The 25,283-nt window shown below is 41.6% G+C and overlaps 1 protein-coding gene across 2 annotated transcripts in view; it reads right to left on the reverse strand.

Annotated features, from left to right (window-relative positions):
* PCCA (propionyl-CoA carboxylase subunit alpha) overlaps nt 1-13,998 on the reverse strand; it is a 355,122-nt gene extending 341,124 nt beyond the window's left edge. For both annotated transcript variants that reach the window (XM_067713375.1, XM_067713376.1), the window contains exons 1-2: nt 13,845-13,998; nt 4,940-5,017 (exon numbers count right to left, since the gene is read on the reverse strand). In XM_067713375.1, coding sequence (XP_067569476.1) covers nt 4,940-5,017; nt 13,845-13,949 — 183 coding nt within the window. In that variant the 5' untranslated portion in view covers nt 13,950-13,998. The remainder of the gene's footprint in view (nt 1-4,939; nt 5,018-13,844) is intronic.
* Nucleotides 13,999-25,283: the final 11,285 nt, after the last annotated feature.

The following is a 25,283-nucleotide window of genomic DNA, read 5'->3' on the forward strand; positions in this document are numbered from 1 at the left end:
GCTTCCCTGGTGGCGCAGTGGTTGAGAGTCCGCCTGCCGATGCAGGGGACACGGGTTCGTGCCCCGGTCTGGGAAGATCCCACATGCCGCAGAGCCGCTGGGCCCTGTGAGCCATGGCCGCTGAGCCTGCGCGACCGGAGCCTGTGCTCTGCAACGGGAGAGGCCACAACAGTGAGAGGCCCGCGTACCGCAAAAAAAAAAAAAAGTACTCATATAACTTAAAGCTATATTTTAACCCAACAGGTAATCACAGAATCTCAGAACTGGAATAGGCCTTTAAAGTCTTGATTTAACCTTTATATCACACATGGCTTATTCCACCAAACTGAGACAAGCCTCGACCTTAAAACTGGTAAATTCCTAATTTGATAGAATCCTAAGTCATTCAGAGCCCTGAGCAGATGGGCCCTTAAAATATCCTAATCTCACCTCAGGCGTGAGGCTATAAAATCATCTGCCTTTCTATTCTCATCTGCTCATGGTAAATTCCTGTTAAACAATAAGCATATTCTAAGAAAAAAAATGTTCATACTTCCTTGAACTGCATTTTAAAATGTGAATTTTTATTAAGTATTAAACAGACTACATCTGATAAAAGCAGCACAAACACTGGAAGTTACACATTAAGCAACTGGTGCAGCAAATATAACAAATTATTGACATCATAATATTACACGGAGTACAAATTCCACCCTAATCCCTATCCAAGAAGCAGAATAATGGTTAAGAGCCAGTCTGGAGCCAAACTGTCCAGGTTGGAATCCCAACACTACCACATGTTCTTCTGTGGACAAGTCCTCCTCCTGAACCCTCATTTCCTGGTATGTAAAATGAGAGTAAGAATAGCACCTGCCACAAGAGGCTGCGGGAATATTAACACCCTTAAAGTGTTTAGAGTAGTGCCTAGCACATAATATATACTCAGTAGGTGTTAGCTAGAGTATTGTTTTTCACTCCTTTGGGCCACAAACCAGATTACAAACCCAGGAGTGTGATTCCAACAGGGATAAATCTGTACCAAAATGATCACTGCACCTCACACATTTCTATTCATCTCTGTTCAGGGCTTGTGATAGTTAGTTTTATGTGCAACTTGATTCGTCCACAGGGTGTTCAGATTAAACGTTTTTTCTGCGGTGTCTGTGGGCGTGTTTCTAGATGAAACTAACATTGAATCAGTGGACTCAGTAAAGCAGACAGCCCTCCCCAGTGTGGGTGGGCATCATCCACTCTACTGAGGGCCTGACAGACTAAAAAGTGGAGGAAGGGACGATTAGTTCTGCCTGCCGGATTGAGCTGGAACACTGGTCTTCTCCTAGCCTTGGACTGGGACATATACCATCAGCCCCCCTGGTTCCCAGACCTTTGAACCTGGACTAGAATTTCAGTACCAGCTTTCCTGTGTCTCCAGCTTGCCACAGCAGATTGTGGTGGGACTTCTCAGCCTCCATAATTATGTGAGCCAGTAAAAAAAATCTCCCTATGTCTCCTACTGGTTCTGTTTCTCTGAAGAACCCTGACTAATATAGGACTATTAATGGATTACCAATTAGTACACAAGCTCAATAAAGCTAATATCAATTAATCTTCCATACCTAAGATTTTCTTTTAACTAAATAACAGATGAATATGGTTCAGAATTTAGAAGGTACACAAGGGGACACACTGTAGGGACACCTAGGCCCTTGCCCCAAAGGCAACTACTACTAGTTTCCTGAATATTCTTCCAGGTAGGCTATGCATATAAAAGAATGTATATACAAATAATTAGCCTTTTTTTTTTTATTTTTTTGGCTGCGCCATGTTTCATGCGGGATCTTAGTTCCCAGAACCAGGGATCAAACCCGCGCCTCCTGCAGTGGAAGCGTGGAGTCTTAACCACTGGACCACCAGGGAAGTCCCCATACAAGTAAATTTAAACCAACTTTTTGCGGGGGAGAGCCGCACCATGTGGCTCGTGAGATCTTAGTTCCCAGACGAGGGACTGAACCTGGGCCGCTGGCAATAAAAGCACAGAGTTTTAACCACTGGACCGCCAGGGAATTCCCTAAACCAATCTCTCCCTCTACATCAACAATTACAGGTGAACATCAAGTGCATTCGATCAAGTGCATTCGATAACTACAATATGGCACAATCACAACAAAATGTGTTAAGCGCTACAACACAGCTGTGTTAAGTGCAGCGAAGGGAGAGAGTGAACAGCATGCGTTAAGGCAGTGACATTGAAAGCAGACGGTAGCACTGAAAAACTACAAGTAATTTTTAAGACAGCTCAAGCACAAAACAAGTATGTGGGCACTGTGGCAAATAAAGCTGGGGTAAAAAGGCTGGATTAAGAAAGGACCTTCTTTCATTTCATTTCATCTCATTCATATCATTTAAAGACCTGGGACTTTATCCTGTATCTGGAGAGCCGTATACAAGACACTCCGAAGATACTCTAAGAGGAAAATCAAAAACAACAACTTTAAGCCAGGAACCTGAATCCTTGAAGCCAGGGGGCTTTCAGGTACCATGGGAGATAAAGAACTTTTGCAGAAACTGTTTGCTTTTTTAATTTTTTATTTTTACACAATTTTTAAAGGTTACTTTCCATTTACAGTTGTTACAAAATATTGGCTATATTCCCTGTGTTGTACAATACATCCTTAAGCCTGTTGGGTACTGAGGTAAACTACTGGGTACTGAGGTACCCAATGGTCTGTACCTCCCACTGCTGCACCCCTATGTTGCCCCCAGCACAGGTACCACTACTTTGTTCTCTGTATCTGTGAGTCTGCTTCTTTTACGTTATATTCACTAGTTTGTTGTATCTTTTAGATTCCACATATAAGTGGTATCATATAGTATTTGTCTTTCTCTGACATTTCACTCAGCAAAATGCCCTCCAAGTCCATCCATGTTGCTGCAAATGGTCAATTTTCATTCCTTTTTATGGCTGAGTAGTATTCCATTGTGTACATATACCACATCTTCTTTATCCATTCATCTGGTGATGGACACTTAGGTTATTTCCATGTCTTGACAACTGTAAATAATGCTGCTATGAACACTGGGGTGTGTAGCAACTGTTTTATACCTTTGCTATTGCTGTCATGGGGTAAAAAACACACTGGAAGTTTCATGAGAATTTTTTTAAGTTATTTTCTTTTAATCCGTTCTCTCTCTACCCCTCCTTCCTTTTTTCCCTTCCCTATGTTTAGATCATAGCTGGCATCTAAAACCAGCAAGGACACTTCTCTCCATTCAGGGACCAAGAGAAAGGCTGAGCTGGCCTGTTCCACTGGGTATTTGGAGGAATGGCGGCAGAACTCTAGATCCCGAGTCACTCACCAAGCACTTCCGAGAAGGAGTACAGCACAGTGGGTAAACCCACCAGCTCAGGAGAAAGACAGTCTTGCGTTTACACCCAGCTTACACTTACTATTGTGGGTTTTAAGCTTCCGTTTCCAAATGTACAAAACTGAATGAACAAAACAGTTAAGGATAATATTAAGCAGCTGACATTACCTATATGCCAGGTACTGTGGAAAATCCCTTCTGCGTACTACCTCATTTAATCCGCGTAAGAGTCCTATGAGGTCAGTTTTGATAAAATCCCAATTTTAAAATGAGAAAATTGAGGTCTGATGAAGCATAATCACTTGCCTAAGTCACCGGCAAAGTTAACTAGCAGTAAAGCCAGAGTTCACACCTCGGTATTTGTGTCAAAACACACCATGATATGACATAACCAGCGTATAATGGTGCAAGTTTTAAACACTGTATTATCAATGCCAGGACTTCCCTGGGATCCAGTGGTTAAGACTCCGTGCTTCCAATGCAGGGGGCACAGGTTCGATCCCTGGTAGGGGAACTAAGATCCCTCATGCCTTGTGGCATGGCCAAAACATAAAAAATAATAAAATAAAATAAAATACATTAAAGTTAATTTCACCTGTTTTGTTTGTTTTTTTTTTTTGCGGTACACGGGCCTCTCACTGTTGCGGCCTCTCCCGTTGTGGAGCACAGGCTCCGGATGTGCAGGCTCAGCGGCCATGGCTCACGGGCCCAGCTGTTCCGCAGCATGTGGGATCTTCCCAGACCGGGGCACGAACCCGTGTCCCCTGCATCGGCAGGCACACTCTCAACCACTGCGCCACCAGAGAAGCCCTCACCTGTTTCTTTTTAATGTGGCTATTAGAAAACACAAAATTACATATGCCCTACAATTGTGTCCACAATATATTTCTTTTGAACTGCAGTGATATACACCCTTTTTTTCCCCGAGCCTCCAGATTCTTTTGAGTAGTTTTGCATATGTCAACCGACAAGTTAGAAGACTATTTCATTCTCAGATGATCATTCATATTAGTTCTACTTTAATGACATTTAACTTGAACCATCTCATCTTAACCAAAACTCTTCTTCTGCCTTCTTTGATGCCTTTATTGTCACCAAATCATGTTTTACCTCCAATCACCACTTCTAGTTCCTTTATCTCTCCTCTTACAAGCCTCAAACATTATCATGTATCAAGATTTTAACTGGAATTTCCCTGTCCCAAAATTTACAATACCCATAATTGCCGTCATTCAAAATGAATCTTACAAATATTAAGTAAATGAAAAAAAAAAAACCCAACAGTTTAATCAAAATCTCTCAACTGCCTAGTCTAAGAAAGAATGTTGTATTAGTGATCCTGCTGAAAACAAGGGAAACACATTGTAAATTTATTCGATTTGTGGTATAGGTAAAAATACAAAATTTAAAGACTCAGGTTGTGGCCCACAATGAAAAAAGGAACAAAGATTGAGCACTTATAAAACCTATGATGTAGAGCAATAAATAATTACACAGCATCAATAAAATTTAATCTGCCCAGTGAACATAACATGGAGACAACAAAGTAAAACCATTATAACTTAACCGTTAAAAGTATTTTTTAAATACTTACTTTTTCATTAGAATCATATGCCGCTGAACAGAGACTACGAGACACCACTAAATGCTGTCTTGAATAATGTGGAACATGCTATCAAAAGAAAAAAAAGAAAGTGAAATAAACTACAGATACTTGAATGAACTTTATTTTTCAAGTTCATTCATTTTCAAGTTTATTTTCAAGTAAATATTTTTCAGGGTAATTCTTCCAGTATGCTTCTAGCTACAGTGTTTCATCAATCAATATATGTAGTTCTAAGCAACATACCATAACTATAGAAGGTAAATCATAACTAGACACATCCCCTTGGCACACATGAGGAAACCAAAGGCATCAAAACAATCTCCAGAAAAGTAGAATAAGAGCCAATGGGTCAAGTAAAATTAGAAGAAAGGTCTTTCTGATCATGCAGACTGATATGGCAGGATCAGAATGTCACATACCATGCAGAACTTTATACAACATAAAACAAGTGACTTGGCATTCAAAGAGCTTCAATTTTAACAGCGGCCAGAAAAATAACAAAATATTATTTTTTATTTGCTAATGTCTTAAACATGATTTCTTATTTTACTTATTCTGGTATAAACGTGGTTTGGCAAATAAAAATGAAAAGGTAATACTAATAATCAAGTTCACTTCTAATTCATTACCATAAATGTTTGTGGAAAAAGTATGTCTTGGGGGGGCTTCCCTGGTGGCGCAGTGGTTGAGAGTCCGCCTGCCAACGCAGGAGACATGGGTTCGTGCCCCAGTCCGGGAAGATCCCACATGCCGTGGAGCGGCTGGGCCCGTGAGCCATTGCCGCTGACCCTGTGCGTCCGGAGCCTGTGCGTCCAGAGCCTGTGCTCCACAACGGGAGAGGCCACAACAGTGAGAGGCCCGCGTACCGCAAAAAAAAAAAAAAAAAAAAGTATATCTTAAGCCTTTAAAACATTAAGAATAATCAGTAATAAAGGTTATAGCCAAAGTTTAAGAAAATAATTTAGCCAGTAGTCACTGATGAAGGTAGACCAAGAAAAAAAAAGGCTGTGGGGGACTTCCTTGGTGGTCCAGTGGTTAAGAATCTACCTGTCAATGCAGGGGACACAGGTTCGATCCCTGGTCCAGGAAGATCCCAAGTGCTGAGGGGCAACTAAGCCCGTGCGCCACAACTACTGAGCCTGTGCTCTAGAGCCCGTGAGCCGCAACTACTGAGCCCATGTGCTGCGACTACTGAAACCGCACGCCTAGAGCCCATGCTCCGCACAAAGAGAAGCCACCGCAATGAGAAGCCCACACATCTCAAGGAAGAGTAGCCCCTGCTCGCTGCAACTAAAGACCCCGCGAGCAGCAACCAAGATCCAGCGGAGCCAAAAAAAAGGGGGGGGTGGACAGGGGCAAAAGGTAACAGGTACTACGTCGGAGAATTTTCTAATATCATAACTCAAATACGAAGCAAAAAATTTTTATTACATTTTAAAATGAAAAAGATGTATACAGTTATTTTTTTAGAAATATATAGCCCCAAATTACAAAATGTAATCTTTATGCAAAAGTGAATGTAGTAGATAAGAAAGATACACTTTACAAAACAAAACCTACATTACCAAGTAAAAAGAACTGATGATGAACAATGAACTGAGAATGGGAAGAAAATTGACTTTATTACTGTGTCTCTTTCACAGCAAAAAAACTCACTCTCATAGTCATGCAAGCATCCCTGTGAGTTCAAGAGTATTAGTCCCAATTTTTAAAATGAGAAAACTGAGTCTCAAGAATTTTAAATTTTCAAGTCACAAGGGCTAGGCTGCAAGAGTAACAAGATTTAAGCACAGATCTATTAAAAGCATTCTGAAGTTTTTTATCTTGAGATAATACAAATAGTGGCACTTCCCACATTAACAATAACATCTGTGCAAAGATATGATTTGGGGTAAAAAACAATCTACCAAGGGGGTCTCACCACTCCTATGTGTTCAAATAAAAATTCAGTCTTCCACTGCCCTCAGCAGAATAGCTATAATCTGTGAACTTTACTCTTATATCAAACTTAATAGGATAAAGATAATACTCCCTCCCCTAAAAATCATATCTTGTGTTTACAGCCTCAGCCAATGCAGAAAGCAAACTCTAAATATAAAGAAAAGCAAAACCTACCTGGGAATTTCTCACATTTATTCCGCTGCAAGGTAGCGCTAGGCTATTTACACAAGAAAGTAAATAGCATACCAGCTTCCTATCAATTTTATAAAATGAAACAAAACAGTTTACAGTTTTACAAATTCTTCCTAGTATCATAAGGCACACAATGTTCTGTTGTAGGAACACGTCAACATATCCTTTTACAAAAGGCAAAATCATACATGTGTCTTTAGTCACTAACAAATAAAGGGCGTAACTGATTCCTGATGGCAAAAACCAAATGTGAGTCTTCCAGAGACAAAACACAATCTGGGGTAGACATTTTAGGTATTCTAATTAGCTTTGGAGAGAGAGAATAAACAGCGATGTTTATGTCTGGGGAAGGGAACACGTCCCAGAATACCGCCTGGGAAAGAACTCTGGGAGAAGAAACCAAGGAACCTGAGTTCTAACCCTAGCTCAGCTGACACTATTTCTAGGACTTGAGCAAACCACTTTAACTCCTCTACCCTCTACTGAGAAATGAAAGCTCAGATGAGTTTTCTCTAAGGTCCCTACTAACCTACACCCCTAATATTCAAAAATCAAGAGCTTAGTACAGGGATTCTAACATGTGCAAGCATCGGACAATTATGAAGAATATGCAGTTAATCCAAACTGAACATGTGGGCCAAGAGGATGGTGACACGGATCTCACTGCTGAACTGCTCCGAGAGCAACAAACGCTGAGCTATTCGGTGGAAATAGAGCTAATTTCAGAGATCTGAATAAATATGAATTAAGTTTCTAGAATACCTTTGGGAATAAAAACCTCAGGACTCTATCTCATCAGATGGTTTCATGAAAAATGGACTAAGCTAAACTTGGTCCCAACAGAACAGTTTCTAACCTAGAACAATTCAAGCTCTGAGAAATGTTTGGGTCAGCTGACTCAATGTAACACACATTTACTTTCAGGAAACTACCAATAACACAAAACTCAAAAATGTCTATACCACACAGTTCTTAAAACTAAATCAACTCTTACAAATTACACCTGACCAAAATGTAGGAGAAGAACTAGCACTACCTAACTGATCAAATTGGGGTTTTTAAAATCTTTTTATTACTATTTTTAAATAGTTGGTTCTGAAGATCTAACAGATTATATTTTACCACCATTACCAAAAAAAGAAAGCATACAGCTGTACACATGTGAATTTGTGATAATGTGGCCCCAAAATTAAAAAAACATAGATGCCCCTAGTGAGCCAAGAAACTAGAAGTAGAAACGGTACAAGCAATCAGAACAAACTACTGAGGAAAAACAAGAGTTTGGGCCATTCCCACAGCAAGTCCAAACTGGTTTGCAGTCAGCCCCACAACGGCTCTCTTGTGTTCCTGTTTACTCTTGGCAGACCTTCATGGAAGTTCAAAGTTATAAAGAACACAAGTCAAAAATCAGATAATTTTGTAGAGCTACAACATAATTTTTTTTTTTTAATACAAGGGACAAGTTAGTAGAACTCTGCTAATTTGGACCTCTACATAGCATTTTTAATGTTATTTTTCTTAAGCATATAAAAAAATGGCTACAAGCTCAGTCCAAAATTCTTTTAAGATACTTCCTAGAACAAGTGTGTTCAAAGGAGAAACTTTAATCAACTCTATTTATAAAGACTATTTAGCCTATGACAGCCAAAAGGAGAAAGGTCAGTGTATGCAAAATGACTTCCCAATAATGTACTGCATTGGTTCTCTTCTGCAAGAATAAAGATTTCCAATATTTTCCACACTTAGAAAAGAAATGCCAGCTAACAATGTGGCACGTGAGAAGTAGCACGACCTTCAGAGCCACAAGACCTGGATCAACTCTTAGCTCCACTGCTTCATAGGTATGAAACATTGAGCAAATAATTTCTCTGGACTCCAGCTTCCATCTATAAAATGTACTAGATGACACCTCCTTTGCTTTCCTACAGGGCTGTTGAAAAAAAAAAAAATCAAGCCTTTATAAATGGTAAAGCACCAAGAAAATGGAAGCTATTACACAAAAACTAAATCCAATTATGCAGCTGTAGCTTTCTTTCTTAAAATTATACCAGGCCAGGGATTCCCTGGTGGCACAGCAGTTAAGAATCCGCCTGCCAATGCAGGGGACACGGGTTCGAGCCCTGGTCCAGGAGGATCCCACATGCCGTGAAGCAACTAAGCCCGTGCACCACAACTACTGAGCCTGTGCTCTAGAGCCCGCGAGCCACAACTACTGAAGCCCACGCGCCTAGAGCCAATGTGAAGCCCACACACTGCAACGAAGAGTAGCCCCCGCTCACCGCAACTAGAGAAAGCCTGCGGGCAGCAATGAAGACCCGCCGCAACTACAGAAAGCCCGCAGGGAGCAATGAAGACCCAACGCAGCCATAAAAAAACAAACAAACAAATAAATGAATAAATAAAACCAGGCCATTTCGGAGTTCCCATAAAAGTAATAATATAAGAGCTGTGATCTAGACTCAGATTCAGACCCCGGTTCAAATGCTGGCTCTGACATTTCTTAAACATAATTTTCCTCACATATAAACTGGGCATAAAAACTACTTATCTAGGACATAAGGCTGCCATGAGGATTAAATGAGAATGTGTAAAATGCCTAGCACAGTTTTGCATATGTTGAAGTAAGCATACAATAACTGTTAACCAAAAAAAGGGGTACAGCTTGTACACAAACTGTTCACATGCCTTCCGGCCATTGCCAACAAGGACTGCCCTTTTCTAACTAGGAGACCACCTACTTTCACATTCTAGATGTGGCCTCAGGTGGCAGCCCAAACTGGTAAATCCACTAGACTCATGTTTAAAGAAGAACTTAAACACTAATCCTGCCAAACCAAAAGTATTCCTCTTAACATAACCACAGCGGCATTCAGGTGTATAATACTAAAACAATTCTGTTGACAGGTTAATTCATTATCAGGATGCATGCTATTGGGGTTGGCCAAAAAGTTCATTCGGGTTTTACTATAAGATGTTATGGAAAACCCCAAACAAACTTATTGGCCAACCAATGCTTCAAAGAAACCATCCTCAAAATTGTGGATTAATGGAGTCATAACATGCTCTTACCAAGTAAAAGTAAATATTTGATAGTGCTTCATCTTCAAAACTTCCAGGCGAAGGTCCGCTCTTTCACATTTCACGACACAGAGCTGGGACGCACCAGCCAAATATTTCTTCCAGCATTTTAACAGAACCACAGTGACCAGAAAAAAAACCCTTTAAAAACACTGCCGGAAGTCAGGCTTTTTCACTTAAGCACAGCTTTTCCTTCACAGACACTGACTATTTAGCCTTCAGGACCTCACTTGCCATCCCAATCTTCAACTGTCTGCCAAGACCTTCTGTTACAAGCTAAGCTGAATACGTAACATTTGAGAGAGATGTTCAAATCTCAAGATTCATGTCAATTACTTCTCAATAAAACTGGGGGAATAAAACTCAAGATTCTCCAGCTCTGCCTCCATAGTAAAAGCTGGAACACCAGAGAACTATATACATCAACTTTAAAACTTCCTCATTCCACTACAGCTCCCCAACCAGGCCATTCCTCCCACCCCACCTGTAGCAGATGTTGGTGTACATCCAGAACCTGTTCACCAGGTGGTGAAGGCCCCCAGTTGGTGTACTCTGGGTGTACTCTGTACATGTATCCTACTCATGGCTCACACCTGCTCCCTAGTTTGCCCCATTTGCCTCAACTAGACAGGAGTTCTCCATCAAGCCTGGGAGCTACATCCCTCCCAGCCCACAGCCAATGACTGACTCACACAGGGTTCAAAAGGCTGCCCCCGCCCCTCATCTCAAGGTGGGTCCAATTTAGTATTGCAATCTGTGCTTTAGGGCTGGCTGTCCAATATGGCAGCCACTAGCCACAGGCAGCTTCTGAGCACTTGAAATATGCCAGTCCAAATTCCAATGTGCTCCAAGTGTATAATACACACCAGATTTGAAGACTTAATACCAAAAACAAACAAACAACAAAAAAAACCTTGTTAATTTTTTACATTAACATATTGAAATATTTTAAATATACTGGGTTAAAGTACATTAATATTTAACCTTTTAAAACAATTTTCAATGTGAGTGCTAGAAAATATTAAATTACATTTGCAGCTCACATTTTATGTTTATTGCACAGGGCTGAACTAGAACAGTGCTTCTCAAACTTAACTGTGCATCAGTATCACCTGGAGAAGGGCTTGTTAAAACAGATGGCTGGGCTCTAACGCCAGATTTTCAAACTTGGCAGGTCTAGGGTAGAGCTAGAAGATGTGCATTCCTAGCAAGTACCCAGGTAATGCTGCTGTTGCCGCTGTCGCCGCTGGCTGGAGTCCCCTGCTTTGAGAACCACTGCTCCAGGGCTCCCCTGTGGGATGAAACTGAATCTAGTTTCCATCTGGATCCCCTTCCTTGCTTAGATTTTTTTCCCCTGCTCTAGCTTGTTTTCTTCATTCTTCTCAACTACTACCACCTGCACAAAATCTCTCTTCAGGCTCTGCTTCTAGGAAACCTAACCATCCCACTGCCATAGAACTGTTCTTACATACTATAACTTTCACAAAGTGCCAGATTAATAGCAACCAATGAGATGTAAACTATCACTGCATCTTTTGTAAAACAGTAACAAAAGAGAAAAACTAAGACTCGGTGCAGCCAAATAAATAAATATTTTTTTAAAAAGAAAGAAAACAGAAGTAGACAAGATGCAGGCTCTGCCAACACATTAAAAGAAACTGGGTAAGAAAAATCAGTTTATATGTTGTACAATAAGTGTACAGCAGTAAACAGAGTAACAACTTCCTTCTCTCTCAACCTCTCCACACTAAAATATGTCAGTGTAATAATTCCTCCCAGCTCCAACATGAATGGTTTCCCATAAAACCAAGCACGGCCTACAGCAAGGCCCAGCATGGTCTGACTCCTACCTACCTCCCCAGCACCATCTAATCTCAATACCAGAGCCTCAGTAGCCTTTTCTCAGTTCTCCTACCTTGTCATGCCCTCTGGCCCAGGACTTTTGTACGTGCTGCTCTCTCACATATAACGTTCACCTCTTTCTTCTCTCTTTGCCTAGAAAAAAGTCACTTTGTCCTTCAAAACTTGTTTCAACTTTCACTTCCAAAGGAAAACTCCCTTACCTTAGGCATGGTTTGAGCAAGTCACATAAAACTGTGCCTCAATTTCTCCATCTGTAAATGGGGATTATATGGCTGTTGTGAGGATTGGATAAATTAATTCAAGTAGAGCACCAGAACAGTATCTAGGACACAAAGCTCAAAATCTAGACTTGGTCAAATCCCTCCATTTTATTTTCTTCTATACAGCACTAGGACCTCTCCCCTAATAGCATTTCACACTTGTCTGTCTCCTTAACAGACTAAAATTTCTAAAAGAGAAATTATATTCATTTCATAGAGATGGAACACAGGAAGTAGAGAAAGACTTGCTGAAAAAAAAAAAAAAAACAGCTGAAAGGAAGAAGCGGAGGCCCAAAGAGATGACTTATTTAATATACCAAACTTCATCTGTGTGACTCCAAAGCCCATGCCTTCCCACCACACCATGCTGCCTCCTACACATCAATAAATGCATTCAGAGTTTTGCAATTGCAAGTGATGTGGCCAAAAAAGATTAAAAGATGAAAGAACACTAAAGATTAAGAAACAATAAATTGTGTGCCCACACAAACTTTGGGTTTTTTGAGAGTGGGCATTCTAAAGCTGACACTAAGCTAATGCACCTGCAGACTTACTTTCACTTCCATGTTCAGCTGTAGCTGAACATTTCTCACCTGGGACTAAGCTCCCTCCTCTTTAAAAGAGTAGGATGCACCAAATCATCTCTAACGTGTCTTCCAATTCTAAAAGTTGAATGACAATAAATCAAGTTACGTGCCTGTTTTTTTAAAAGGAAGTAACAGGTGGTTTTCAGAGAAACCTTTATTTTAAATAATTTGTTCAAGTGACTTAAACTGTTAATAAAGTAAGTTAGGTAGTCTTCGTTTAGAACTTACAAGAGACTCCATGTTGAAGACAAAAAGTGTTAAGAGCCACACACAAACACTCCAACGTATAAGTCAAGGCTACCACCACGAAAACCCTAGAACATACATTGCAGAGATGTGTTTAGAAGAGCACAAACATCAGGCTAACCACTACAGAGAAGAGAAATACTCACAAGATGCATATACAGTATATAATGATATAATACAATTAAAATAGGCTCTCAACTCAAGCAAAGGTAGTAGCAATCCTGACATCTTATGATACTTTAAAAGGTGAGACAAACTCAAAACCCTAACTCTACTTGAACAGCAATTTAGTGTCCCTTCAAAGCAGGAAGGAGGCAAAAGAAAATGGAAACGATAAGGACCCTTAAAAATACACCTGGAAAGCTCAAGACAAGCCAAAACCTCATGGCCGAAGAGCGGGAGCACGGGAAATGCACGTACATTACAGCCAGGTGGCTGTCAGCCGCTCCCGAGAAAGCAGAAAACTCACGCCTACAGGCTCCTTGGGCCGCTCGGCCCTCCATGATACTCCGAGTAACAGCTGGGGCGAAGGACGCCGGCTCTGCCCCGCTCCAGGGCGAACTCCGGAGGGAGAGGGAGTTAGGGGCGCGGTCCGACGCGGAACCCGGCGCCGAGTGTCGCCCGGACACCTACGGAGCGCTCTACGCAGCACTAGCCACCGCCTGGCGGTGCGGGGCTGGGAGCCCAGTGAGACCCAGGCCCACGGGGAGTCCCGGCGCTCCTCACCTTCAGGGTCCATAGCGCCGCGCTCCGCAACAGTGGCTGCGGCCACCGCCGTCCACGCCGTCCTGCTGTGACCAGCGCTGCCTCCCCGACACAGAGACCCGCCATTGTTGCCCCTGCAGACCGGAGCTCCGCTGACCTCTCACCCCGCGGAAGGAGTCGGAGAAAGGGAGCGCCTACAATTCGGCCAATCACGAGCCTGGGATCCGTGGCCCCGCCCCCTACTGCGGAGAAGGGAGGGACCGGGAGCGGGACTCGCCCAACCGCGGGAGCCGGGAGCCTGGATGCTGGGCAAGCGCGTGCTGGGCCGCGGGGGAGGCTGGCCGAGCGGCCAGCCAGGAGCCAGCTTGGGGCTGCCGGCCCGACACTATCCCGGCAATGAGCGAGACAGGGAGGACACACGTGTGTTCTGGCGGCGGTTGATCCGCGTCTGCTTGGGGTAAACCCCGTATTGCGCCAGCTTCCACTTAGCAACTTACACGCAGTGCGGCCAGCGAACGTCAGTGAGGTAACTCCGCCCCTTGACCACCCCTCAGCCCAGGGCCACCCTACAGTCTCGAGTGACCTAAGTTCCAGGCAGGTACCCAAACTAAGATCCTGTAAGTTTGAAGGCGTAAGTTGCAAAGCGCCAAACCAAGGTAAGGTTTTGGACAAATGTGGTAACATAGAAAACGCTCTAGGTCTAGAAATCAGAGATCCCAGCTCAAGCCCTACCTCTTCTGCATATACTAACATATGCGTGTCAGAGGAATTAGCCATAACCAAAGTCAGTTTCTGTTGCTTGCAAGTCGGCACGTTTATTAACACAACTACTAAGGGCTAGCCCTTGTTAGATGCCTCAAATTTTGTCTCTTTTAATCTTTGTAAGAACCCTATTGGCCTATACATTTCCCATTTTAAGAAACTGAATTTATAGAGAGGAAAAGCCACTCAGCTAGTAAGTAGTGAAACTAGGGTTTGAACCCAGGTCTGGCTGTCTTCAGGGACTGGACTTTTGTTTTATTATGGACAGTTTTTAACAGACACAAAAGAGAGAAAATAGTCTTATGATCACCCAGGCACCCATCACACATCTTCAACAAATCAACATTTTGTCAATCTCGTTTCATCTATTCCCCCTGCTTATTTTTTGCTGGAGTATTCTGAAGCAAATCTCAGACATCAGGTCCTCTCACCTATATATACGATAGCATCAGGGGCGCTCTCTTAACTATTTTGCTTCTCATACAGAGTCACCTTGAGACAGTTAACAAAGCTAGGAATGACACAGAATGTCTTACAACATGGCAAATGCCAAAAGAGATACAAACTGTTTAAGGATAGCTGAGAGGTGACGCAATGGAATTTTAAAATGTAAGCAGGAACTTGCATGACACACAATATAAAAATTTATATCAGTTTCACAGGATTTCTCACTTAGGTATCTAAGGATGGGCTCATTTCCTACCCAGGAAACCTGCTTTTCTCTTTTTTTCTTTTCCTTCCTCCCATTTTTACCCTTTGGAGTGATTCTCCTTAGATCCTATCTGTTTTGTCTTATAGAAGTTATTTTCTTGTACGGCAGTTGTGGCAGAAACTACTTGTTCCATAATATCTATTCTCCACTCCTTTCTTTAGTAAAAGAGCTCCTGAGCTTTAGCTGAGCACATGGCCACCCAGCTAAAGGCTGCACTATCCACCCTCCCTAACAACAAGGTGTGGACATGTGACTAAGGTGTGCTTTATGGAATGTAAGAATTGTGCCCTTAAAGAGTAGAGGCATGCCTTCCATTTCCTCTTCCCTCCTTCCTGAAAGAAGACATACTGGTGCGTGCTGGAGCAACCATCTTAACTCGTGAGATAGAAGCCCCATGTTGAAAATAGCAGAGCAATAAGATAGGAGGAGCCAAGGTCCCCTACTCTGTGGAATCATCTTATCAGTCTTCTATTGCTTAATGCATGGACTGTTATGTGACAGAGAAATAAATTTTTATCTTGTTTAAATCATTGTTATTTCTGTCTTTACTATAGCAGCCAGAACTGTATCCTAATCAATTCACAAGTGAGGTACTGACAAAATGAAACCTGATATATGTGGTGATAACTTAATGGTGACCACCCCAATACAGCAAACCAGAATCTGAAAGCTGATGACCCCTGTTATGCCATGGTACCTCTTTAGTAAAATGGCTGCTTTCAAAGCCCGGGACAATATTGTTTTTGCTTTCTTTGATATAGCCTGTAATTCTAATACCGTGTTTTCAAGGGAATATAATTGCCAGTTTTGAGCTGAACAGTTCTACCTTCTCCAAGCTACGCCACACATTTTGGGATGTTTATCATCTCCAAAACCCACTTCCTGTTACCGATGTCTGAAAATAGTTGTTTCATATATTTTGTCCAATTTTCTATTTATCTATAGTGGGAGGGAACCAGCTTCTCCATCTAGAACCAGTCTGGAACCAGTTACTCTGCCTTTGCTAGAAATAATAAATCTCCTCTCAGAATTCTGAAAACATTTTACATCATCTTCTAGCTTCCAGAGTTGCTCTTGAGAAGTCAGATGCCAATCTCCCCTGTGATCCCCCGTATCCTGTTACAAGATACTGCCCTACTGTTGCATGGTGTGCATGGAGCCGAGGGAAGCTGGGGTGTAAATCAGGGAATCATAAGCAGCCACATGAGCAATAAGTAGCAAGACTGCACTCCACCTAGAGACCCTGAACTTTGCGCTACATACATATATTTGGCTCTCCCTGAGTTTGGAGCACTAACAGACTAGGTAAACCAGAGTGGAAATTATGTTTCCCCAAATCCTCTGCCCTATATGGTTCCTGGTTAGAGTTAACCAAAAGAGGACCTTGTAAGATATTTAGAAAGCAGGAGTGGGGGCTTCCCTGGTGGCGCAGTGGTTAGTCCTCCTGCCATGCAGGGCGCGGGTTCGAGCCCTGGTCCAAGAAGATCCCACGTGCCACAGAGCGGCTAAGCCCGAGCGCCTGGAGCCCGTGCTCCACAACGGGGGGAGCCACTGCAGTGGGAGGCCCGCGCGCCGCAGCAAGGAGTGGGCCTCGCTCACCTCAACTGGAGAGAGCCCGCGCACAGTGACGAAGACCCAACGCAGCCAAAAATAATAAATAAATAAATTTAATTAAAAAAAAAAGAGAGCAGGAGTGAAGTGGCAGCCAATACTCCCAGATTATTACTGAAAGGTAAGGAACACAGTTTCCTGGAAGACCGCATGTCCTCAGCCTCCACTCTGCATCCAGCTTGTTTTTCCCAACTGCTAGCCCTGCTGACCACCAGCAACCCCAGGCCCACCACCAGACACTTGGCTGCAGACCCCCAGAGGTGGTAGCTGTCCAGAAGCAATTGCTTCTCATGACCCCTTTCTGAGAGCCTTCCTCACATTCCTATCTGGCAGCCAGACATGCTTAGCTTCTCTGCTATCCCCCTTATCCAGCTTGTCCCACTTGTCTACCAATGCTTCAAGCAGACTCTTGTAATCACTCTTTCTCTGCCAGTAGCCTGTAGCCACTGATGAATGTGAGTATGTACTGCGGGAAGGGAAAATAACCAAAATTTTCAGGGATTACTGGACTCTAGCTCTGAACTGATGCTAATTCCTGGAGAGCCAAAATGCTATTGTATTCCCCCCGTAAAAGTAGAGTCTTATGGAGGTGTGCTTCCTTGGCTGAATCCTGACTGTTACACTAGTGAGAAGAGTAGTCGTGCAGAACTCTTTAAGTGATGAAGGCGTGGACTGTGGCAGAGACTGCTAGTTGTCCCCTAATACCCACCTTCCTCTTGCTTCTTTAGTAAAAGAACTCTCACAATTAGCTGGGTACATGGCCCTCAGGGAATAACTACATTTGCCAACTTCCATCACAGCAAGAGTGGCTAGGTTACTAAGTTTTGGCCAATGGGATGTAAGTAAAAGTGACATGGGTAACTTCTGGGTTGTGCCCCTAAAGGGAAGGGGCATGCCTTCTACTTTCCCTTCTCCTCTTCCCAGCTTGCCAGAATGTGGGCATAATGTTGGGAGCAAAGTTGTCATCTTAGATGATAAGAAGGAAGTCAGGCGTTGAGGAAGACAAAACAATATCCAAGGAGCTCGAAGGTGACACTATGGAGCTGCTATATCAGCCCTGGAAGGTTTTGCTCAGATTTTTATGCAAAAGAGAAAAACACTGTATCTTATTTAAGTTACTGTGTTGTGTTTTGTTTTGCCTTTGTTAACAGTAGCCAAATGTGTACCCTAACTAATAGAACACAACTCTATGCCTTTGCCCTCTCCACTTAAAGTTACAGATTGTACTCAATAACAACAACAACAACAAAAACAAGCAAAATATAAACAGAAGACCTAAATAGACATTTCTCCAGAGAAGACATACAGATGGCCAATAGGCACATGAAAAGACGCTCGTCATTGATACTTATCAGAGAAATAAATGCAAATAAAACTATGATGAGTTATCACATCATACCAGTAAGAATGGCTATTGTCAAAAAGTTTACAAATAATAAATGCTGAAGAGGGTGTCGAGAAAAGGGGACCCTCCTACAGTGTTGGTGGGAATGTAAATCGGTGCAGCCACTATGGAAAACAGTATTGAGGTTCCTTAAAAAACTAAAAATAGAGCTACTATGTGAGCCAGCAACCCCACTTTGGGGTATATATTCAAAGGAAATGAAAACAGAAAATTGAAGAGATATCTGTACACCCATGTTGAAGCATTATTCACAACAGCCAAAACATAGAAACAACCTAAGTGTCCATCAACAAATGACTGAATAAAGATATGGTATATAAAGTGAAATAACCCACAGGGAGAAGGACAAATACCACATAATGTCACTTATATGCAGAATCTAAAAAATAAGAAAAAATGTCAAACTCATAGACACAGAGTAGGAAAGTGCTTTCCAGGGGCTGGGGCAGGGGAGGAAATAGGGAGAGATTGGTAACAGAGTGCAAACTTTCAGCAATAAGATGAATAAGTTCTGAGGATCTAATGTAAAACATGGTGGCTATAACTGATAACACCATATTATATAACTGAAATTTGCTAAGAGAGTAGAACTTAATTGTTCTCACCATAAAAAAAAGTTATATATATGAGGTGATGGATGTGTTAATTACCTAGATGGGTGGAAATCCTTTCATAATGTATACATATATCAAATCACCACAATGTAGACTTTAAACATCTTACAACTTTGTATGTCAATTATACCTCAATAAAGCTGAAATTTATAAATAGATAAATAAATAAATAAATTTTTAAATACTCCTCAAAACTGTCAAGGTCATGAAAAACAAGGAAAGACAGAAACTATCACAGACCAGAGATGGCTAAGGACATATGATGCAGTGCAATATCCTGGACTGGATACAAAAACTAAAAACTGTAAAAACTACTGAAATTCAAATAGAGTCTAGAGTTTAGTTAATAACAATGTACCAATGTTGTTTCCTTAGTTTTAACAAACGTACCATGGTAACATAAGACATTAACATTAGGGGAAATTATGTGAGGAGTGTATGGGAACACTGTATTTTGTCTTTACCACTTTCCTATAAATCTAAAATTATTCAAAAATAAAAAATTTATCACCATAAAAAAAGGATAATTGAAAGGTAGATAAATAGGGAGAAAATATCTGCAAACGAAGCAACTGACAAGGGATTAATCTCCAAAATATACAAACAGCTCATGCAGCTCAATATCAAAAAAACAAACAACCCAATCAAAAATTGGGCAGAAGACCTAAACAGACACTTCTCCAAAGAAGACATACAGATGGCCAAAAAGCACATGAAAAGATGCTCGACATCACTAATTATTAGAGAAATGCAAATCAAAACTACAGTGAGGGCTTCCCTGGTGGTGCAGTGGTTAAGAATCCACCTGCCAATGCAGGGGACACGGGTTCGATCCCTGGTCCAGGAAGATCCCACATGCCACGAAGCAACTAAGTCAGTGCACCACAACTACTGAGCCTGCGCTCTACAGCCCACAAGCCACAACTACTGAGCATGCATGCCATAACTACTGAAGCCTGAGTGCCTAGAGCCCATGCTCCACAAGAAAAGGCACCACAATGAGAAGCCCACTCATCTCAATGAAGGGTAGCCCCCACTCACCACAGCTAGAGAAAGCCCGCATGCAGCTGAAAATAAAATAAATAAAATAAATAAGTTTATATATTAAAAAAAAAAATTCAATGAGGTATCACCTCACACCAGTCAGAATGACCATTATCAAAAAGTCTACAAACAATAAAGAGGGTGGAGAGGGTGTGGAGAGAAGGGAACCCTCCTGCACTGTTGGTGGGAATGTAAATTGAAACAGCCACTATGGAGAACAGTATGGAGGTTCCTTAAAAAAACTAAAAATAGAACTACCATATGACCCAGCAATCCCACTCCTAGGCATATACCCACAGAAAACCATAATTCAAAAAGATACATGCACCCCAATGTTCATTGCAGCATTATTTATAATAGCCAGGACAAGGAAGCAATCTAAATGTCCATCAACAGAGGAATGGATAAAGAAGATGTGATACATATATACAATGGAGTATTACTCAGCCAAAAGATATTTGTTCAAAAAGAACAAAATAATGCCATTTGCAGCAACATGGACGGACCTAGAGACTGTCATACTGAGTGAAGTTAAGTCAGACAAAGAAAGATAAGTATGATATCACATATATGGAATCTAAAAAAAGAAGGTACAAATGAACTTATTTACAAAACAGAAGTAGAATCACGGATGTAGAAAACAAACTTATGGTTACCAGGGGATAAGATGGGGAGGAATAAATTGGAAGATTGGGACTGACACATACACACTACTATATATAAAATAGAAAACTAATAAGAACCTGCTGTATAACACAGGGAACTCTACTCAATATTCTGTAATGGCCTATATGGAAAAAGAGTCTAAAAAAATAGAGTAGGTATATGTATAACTGATTCACTTTGCTGTACCCCTGAAACTAACATAACATTGTAAATCAACTATACTCCAATAAAAAATTTTTTAAGAAAATATGTATAAAGGGCATTACTGGGGACAATTAACTAAATTTACATGTGACTGGATTAGACAATTGGGTTTTTCTATGCTAAATTTCCTGCTTTTGGTCCTTGTACTGGGGTAATGTAAGAGAATGTCCTTGTTCCTAAAAATACATACTTTGAAGTATTAAGAAAAAAAAAAAAGAAAGGTAGATAAGTGGATATTCTAGGTAAAAGACTTACAAGCAGAGTGAATAGCATGTGTATGATAGTGAGCTGTGGGTCCATCAGCATGCTTTTGTATCACAAATGGTATGACTTCAGCAAAGGAAGCATTTACAGACAAAACTGAAGGAATAGGAAAGGGCCAGATCCTGAAGAGAGTAAATATTATTACTGCAGAGTTGGGGGTTTTCATCTTCGAGGCCAGAAATCACACTGTGGCACAACAATGGGCCACATATGGCACAAGGCTAAGTTTGGTTTTAGCGCTGGGTGTGTGTGTGTGTTAAATTGAGTTAGTTAAAAAACAAAAAAAAACAATTAAGTTAGTTAACTATATTCAAAATATGGCAGCTTTCACATAAAATTCCAAATTTTCTACTTCTCTTGAGAGATCAAAAGATTTAACAATGCAGGGATTCCCCAGATACACTCAAAGGCATCTCCCTTTGCCCACCAGGTCCTTTACTCATCCTCATAAGCTGCTTGTGTTTGGGGGGTTTTTTGTTTGTTTGTTTGTTTTTAAATTTTTATTGGGGTACAGCTGATTGATAATGTTGTGTTAGTTTCCGGTATACAGCAAAGTGAATCAGTTATACATATACATATATTCACTCTTTTTTTTTTTTTTTTTGCAGTACGCGGGCCTCTCACTCTTGTGGCCTCTCCCGTTGCAGAGCACAGGCTCCGGACGCGCAGGCTCAGTGGCCATGGCTCACGGGCCCAGCCGCTCCGCGGCATGTGGGGTCTTCCCGGACCAGGGCACAAACCTGTGTCCCCTGCATCGACAGGTGGACTCTCAACCACTGCGCCATCAGGGAAGTCCTTCTTTTTTTTTTTAGATCCTTTTCCCATATAGGCCATTACAGAGTATTGAGTAGAGTTCCCTGTGCTACACAGTAGGTCCTTATTATCTATTTTATACATAACTGTGTTTTTTATCGATGTTCTTTGAGGTAAGAAACCTGAAGCATCTTAATCCAGGAAGTGATACTGTATTTGCATTTTAGAAGGTATTGTGCATCATTCTAGAACTAGAGAAAAATATCCACATGAATAAATCTCACAGATATAAGATGAAGGAAAAAACAAAACAAAAAATAAATAAAAGGAAAACAAGCTGCAGAAGAATACATACAGTTTGATACCATTTTTATAAAGGCTTTAAGACATGTGAAACAATCTCATATTATTGAAGACCACATAATAAATAATAAAGGATGAAATAATGTATGGGAATGCTGGTCTATGAATTTGAGAGACAGGTTGCCCTTCTTGAGGGAGGCTGTATTCATTTCCTAGGGCTGTCACAACAAAATACCATAGACTGGTAGCTTAAACAACAGAGCTTTTTTTCCTCACAGTTCTGGAGGCTAGAAGTCCAAGATGAAGGTGTTGGCCGATTCAGTTTGGGGAGAGAGGTCTCTTCCTGGCTTGTAGACAGCTGCCTTCTCATTGTGTTTTCACATGGCCTTTCCTCCATGAATGTATGCGCAAGGAAGAAGACAGAGAGCTCTCTGGTGTCTCTTCTTATAAGATCACTAATCCTATCAGTTCAGGGTCCCACCCTTATGACTTCATCTAACCTTTAATTACTTCCATAAAGGTCCTGTTTCCAAATACAATCACACTGAGGGATTAGGGCTTCAACATATGAATTTGGGAGAAGCCCATAACACTTTCCCATGAGGGGTCACACAGAGCATACTCTTCCCCCAGCAATGAAAATGCATATGTGCAATGTTTCTGCCCAGGGAAGACTACTAAAGACTCAGTGATCAATGTTTTTATTGGGAGGGCTAGTCATGGAGGTACTCTCTGCCTAGCACATACCAAAACTCCAGATTCCCAGAAAGAAAGCAGGCATTCCACATAAATTATTGAACATTGTACATTGTTTGCACAGTCTGAGTATAGTGGGCCACCCTTATCAGTGGGGAATAGGGAGAACACTCCAAAAATCCAGCCAAGGCCAACCCTGCAACAGGCCGTTCTAAAGATAGTCACTTCAGGTTTGCTATGTTAAGTTATGCACACTTACCAATGACCTCCTCAGCTCTGCTTCATTGCTCCCATCTCATGAATAAAGATTACTGAGATAACCCAATTGCTAAGCACTGAAACTGGTTCAATAATTGTCAACAAATTATTTTGTTTCTAGGTTTCAATACCATTATCAATCAAGGACAATCATAGTACACTTTATGACTTAAAAAAGTCCCTGGAGATTTGTCGATGTCCTTACTGTCCAGAACATGTTCTCTCCCAAGGTAATCATAGATATACCCTTCTAAGTTAATTGTATGTCATATTTCCAGAGAGGATCCCACCCTCTTCCATTCCTGAAGTGCTGATTAACACAGCAGGTAAGCTCTCCAGTCTTATTACCATAGCCCAGATAGTCTGGCAACCATCTTAATCCTACAATGGGGGTGGAAACACTTTAAAGCATAGTCAAGGATATTTCTAGAGCGTATCCTACCTGCCTGCAACAAAATCCTGGCCAAACTGTAAAGATAGAAAAGAGAATAGAGGGCTTCCCTGGTGGCGCAGTGGTTAAGAATCCGCCTGCCAATGCAGGGGACACAGGTTCGAGCCTTGGTCAGGGAAGATCCCACATGCCGTGCAGTAACTAAGCCCATATGCCACAACTACTGAACCTGTGCTCTAGAGCCCGTGAGACACAACTACTGAGCCCGTGTGCCACAACTACTGAAGCCCACGTGCCTAGAGCCCATGCTCTGCAACAAGAGAAGCCACCACAATGAGAAGCCCACGCACCGCAACGAAGAGTAGCCCCCGCTCGCCGCAACTAGAGAAAGCCCATGCGCAGCAACAAAGACCCAACGCAGCCAAAAATAGATAAAATTAAAATTTTTTTTAATTAATAACAAAAACTAATTCCCCATTTTCCCCTCCCCCACCAGCCCCTGGCAACCACCATTCTACTCTGTCTCTATGAATTTGACTATTCTAGGTATCTAATGTGAGTGGAATCAATATACAATTGTATCAACAGATGTGAGTAGCTTTTCCAAAATGTCCTTCAGAACAACCCTATTCACTCTTTAAAACTCAGAAGCTTCATCTTCTGAAAGAGACATCAGAAAAAGACTGCCCTTGACAGCAGTGGAAAGGACCTTACAGGCACTATTAACAACTAACACAACAGTTAAAGTCTGTGGCTTTGATCCTTGTACTCTTGTTTGTTAATGAAGGAGAAATAAATCTCTCTTGAATCAGGAAGACTGTTCCTGCCAGAGACCTCATCCTGAGAATTCTTAGGAATCCTCCAGAAGCAGAAAACAGCCTTCACTCAAGACTATCAACAAAGTAATGATTGTGTGAAGGAGACAGCCCAAGACATGGAAAGTCAAGGAGCTGGTGCTATACACTGTTACACTTCAATCTGTATGCAAGATTTCTTAATTTTCCTAGATATTTTCCTTCACCTTTGCTGCTTTAAGATTCTGAATTGTTGATTACGTCTTAACTATGGTATCTGTAAGCAACAGTTTGCTGGAGCCAGATAGAACCAGCTTAGGAGTATCAATTGTTAAATTGTCAGGAATCTTGCCAGACAGTTGTTAAATTCCTAGTAGTTTGAAATCAGCCTGTGGAAATATTTACACAATGGAAACCAGAAAACACTACAAATCATGGCCTCACTCACTCCCGCTCTCCCAGAGAATCTGCTGTTAAACATTTATCAACACACCACTGCCTAAAAGGCACCTATCTTGATGTTGCCCCTTGGATCCTTAGTCACTGCTAGGCATATGTCCAATACTGGCTACAATCTGATTATGACATGGCTAAAATATACAATTAAACCAACTGTTGAGTTTGTATTCACTTTCCTTTGGGGACCACCCAGCTTCACTTGGTATCAGTTTCTAGGTATCAGTTGGTTCCCTAGGTAATTGGACTTAACCACTAAGTGACTTTTTAGATGGCAAACATCTCAGCAGGCCAGACAACAAGAAATCTGAAACTCAGGACTTCCCTAGCGGTTCACTGGTTAAGACCCTGCACTTCCATTGCAGATGGCAAGGGTTCAATCCCTGGTTGGGGAACTAAGATCTCACATGCCAAGGTGCAGCCAGAAAAAAAGAAAAAAAAAGAAATCTGAAACTCTTATCACATTGTACTAGAAAGGGAGATTCCTATCTCCATCCGTGGACCTTTCATGGGTGCTAGTCTTAGCA

Source organism: Pseudorca crassidens, chromosome 18, assembly GCF_039906515.1.
Source record: "Pseudorca crassidens isolate mPseCra1 chromosome 18, mPseCra1.hap1, whole genome shotgun sequence".
NCBI lineage: Eukaryota > Metazoa > Chordata > Mammalia > Artiodactyla > Delphinidae > Pseudorca > Pseudorca crassidens.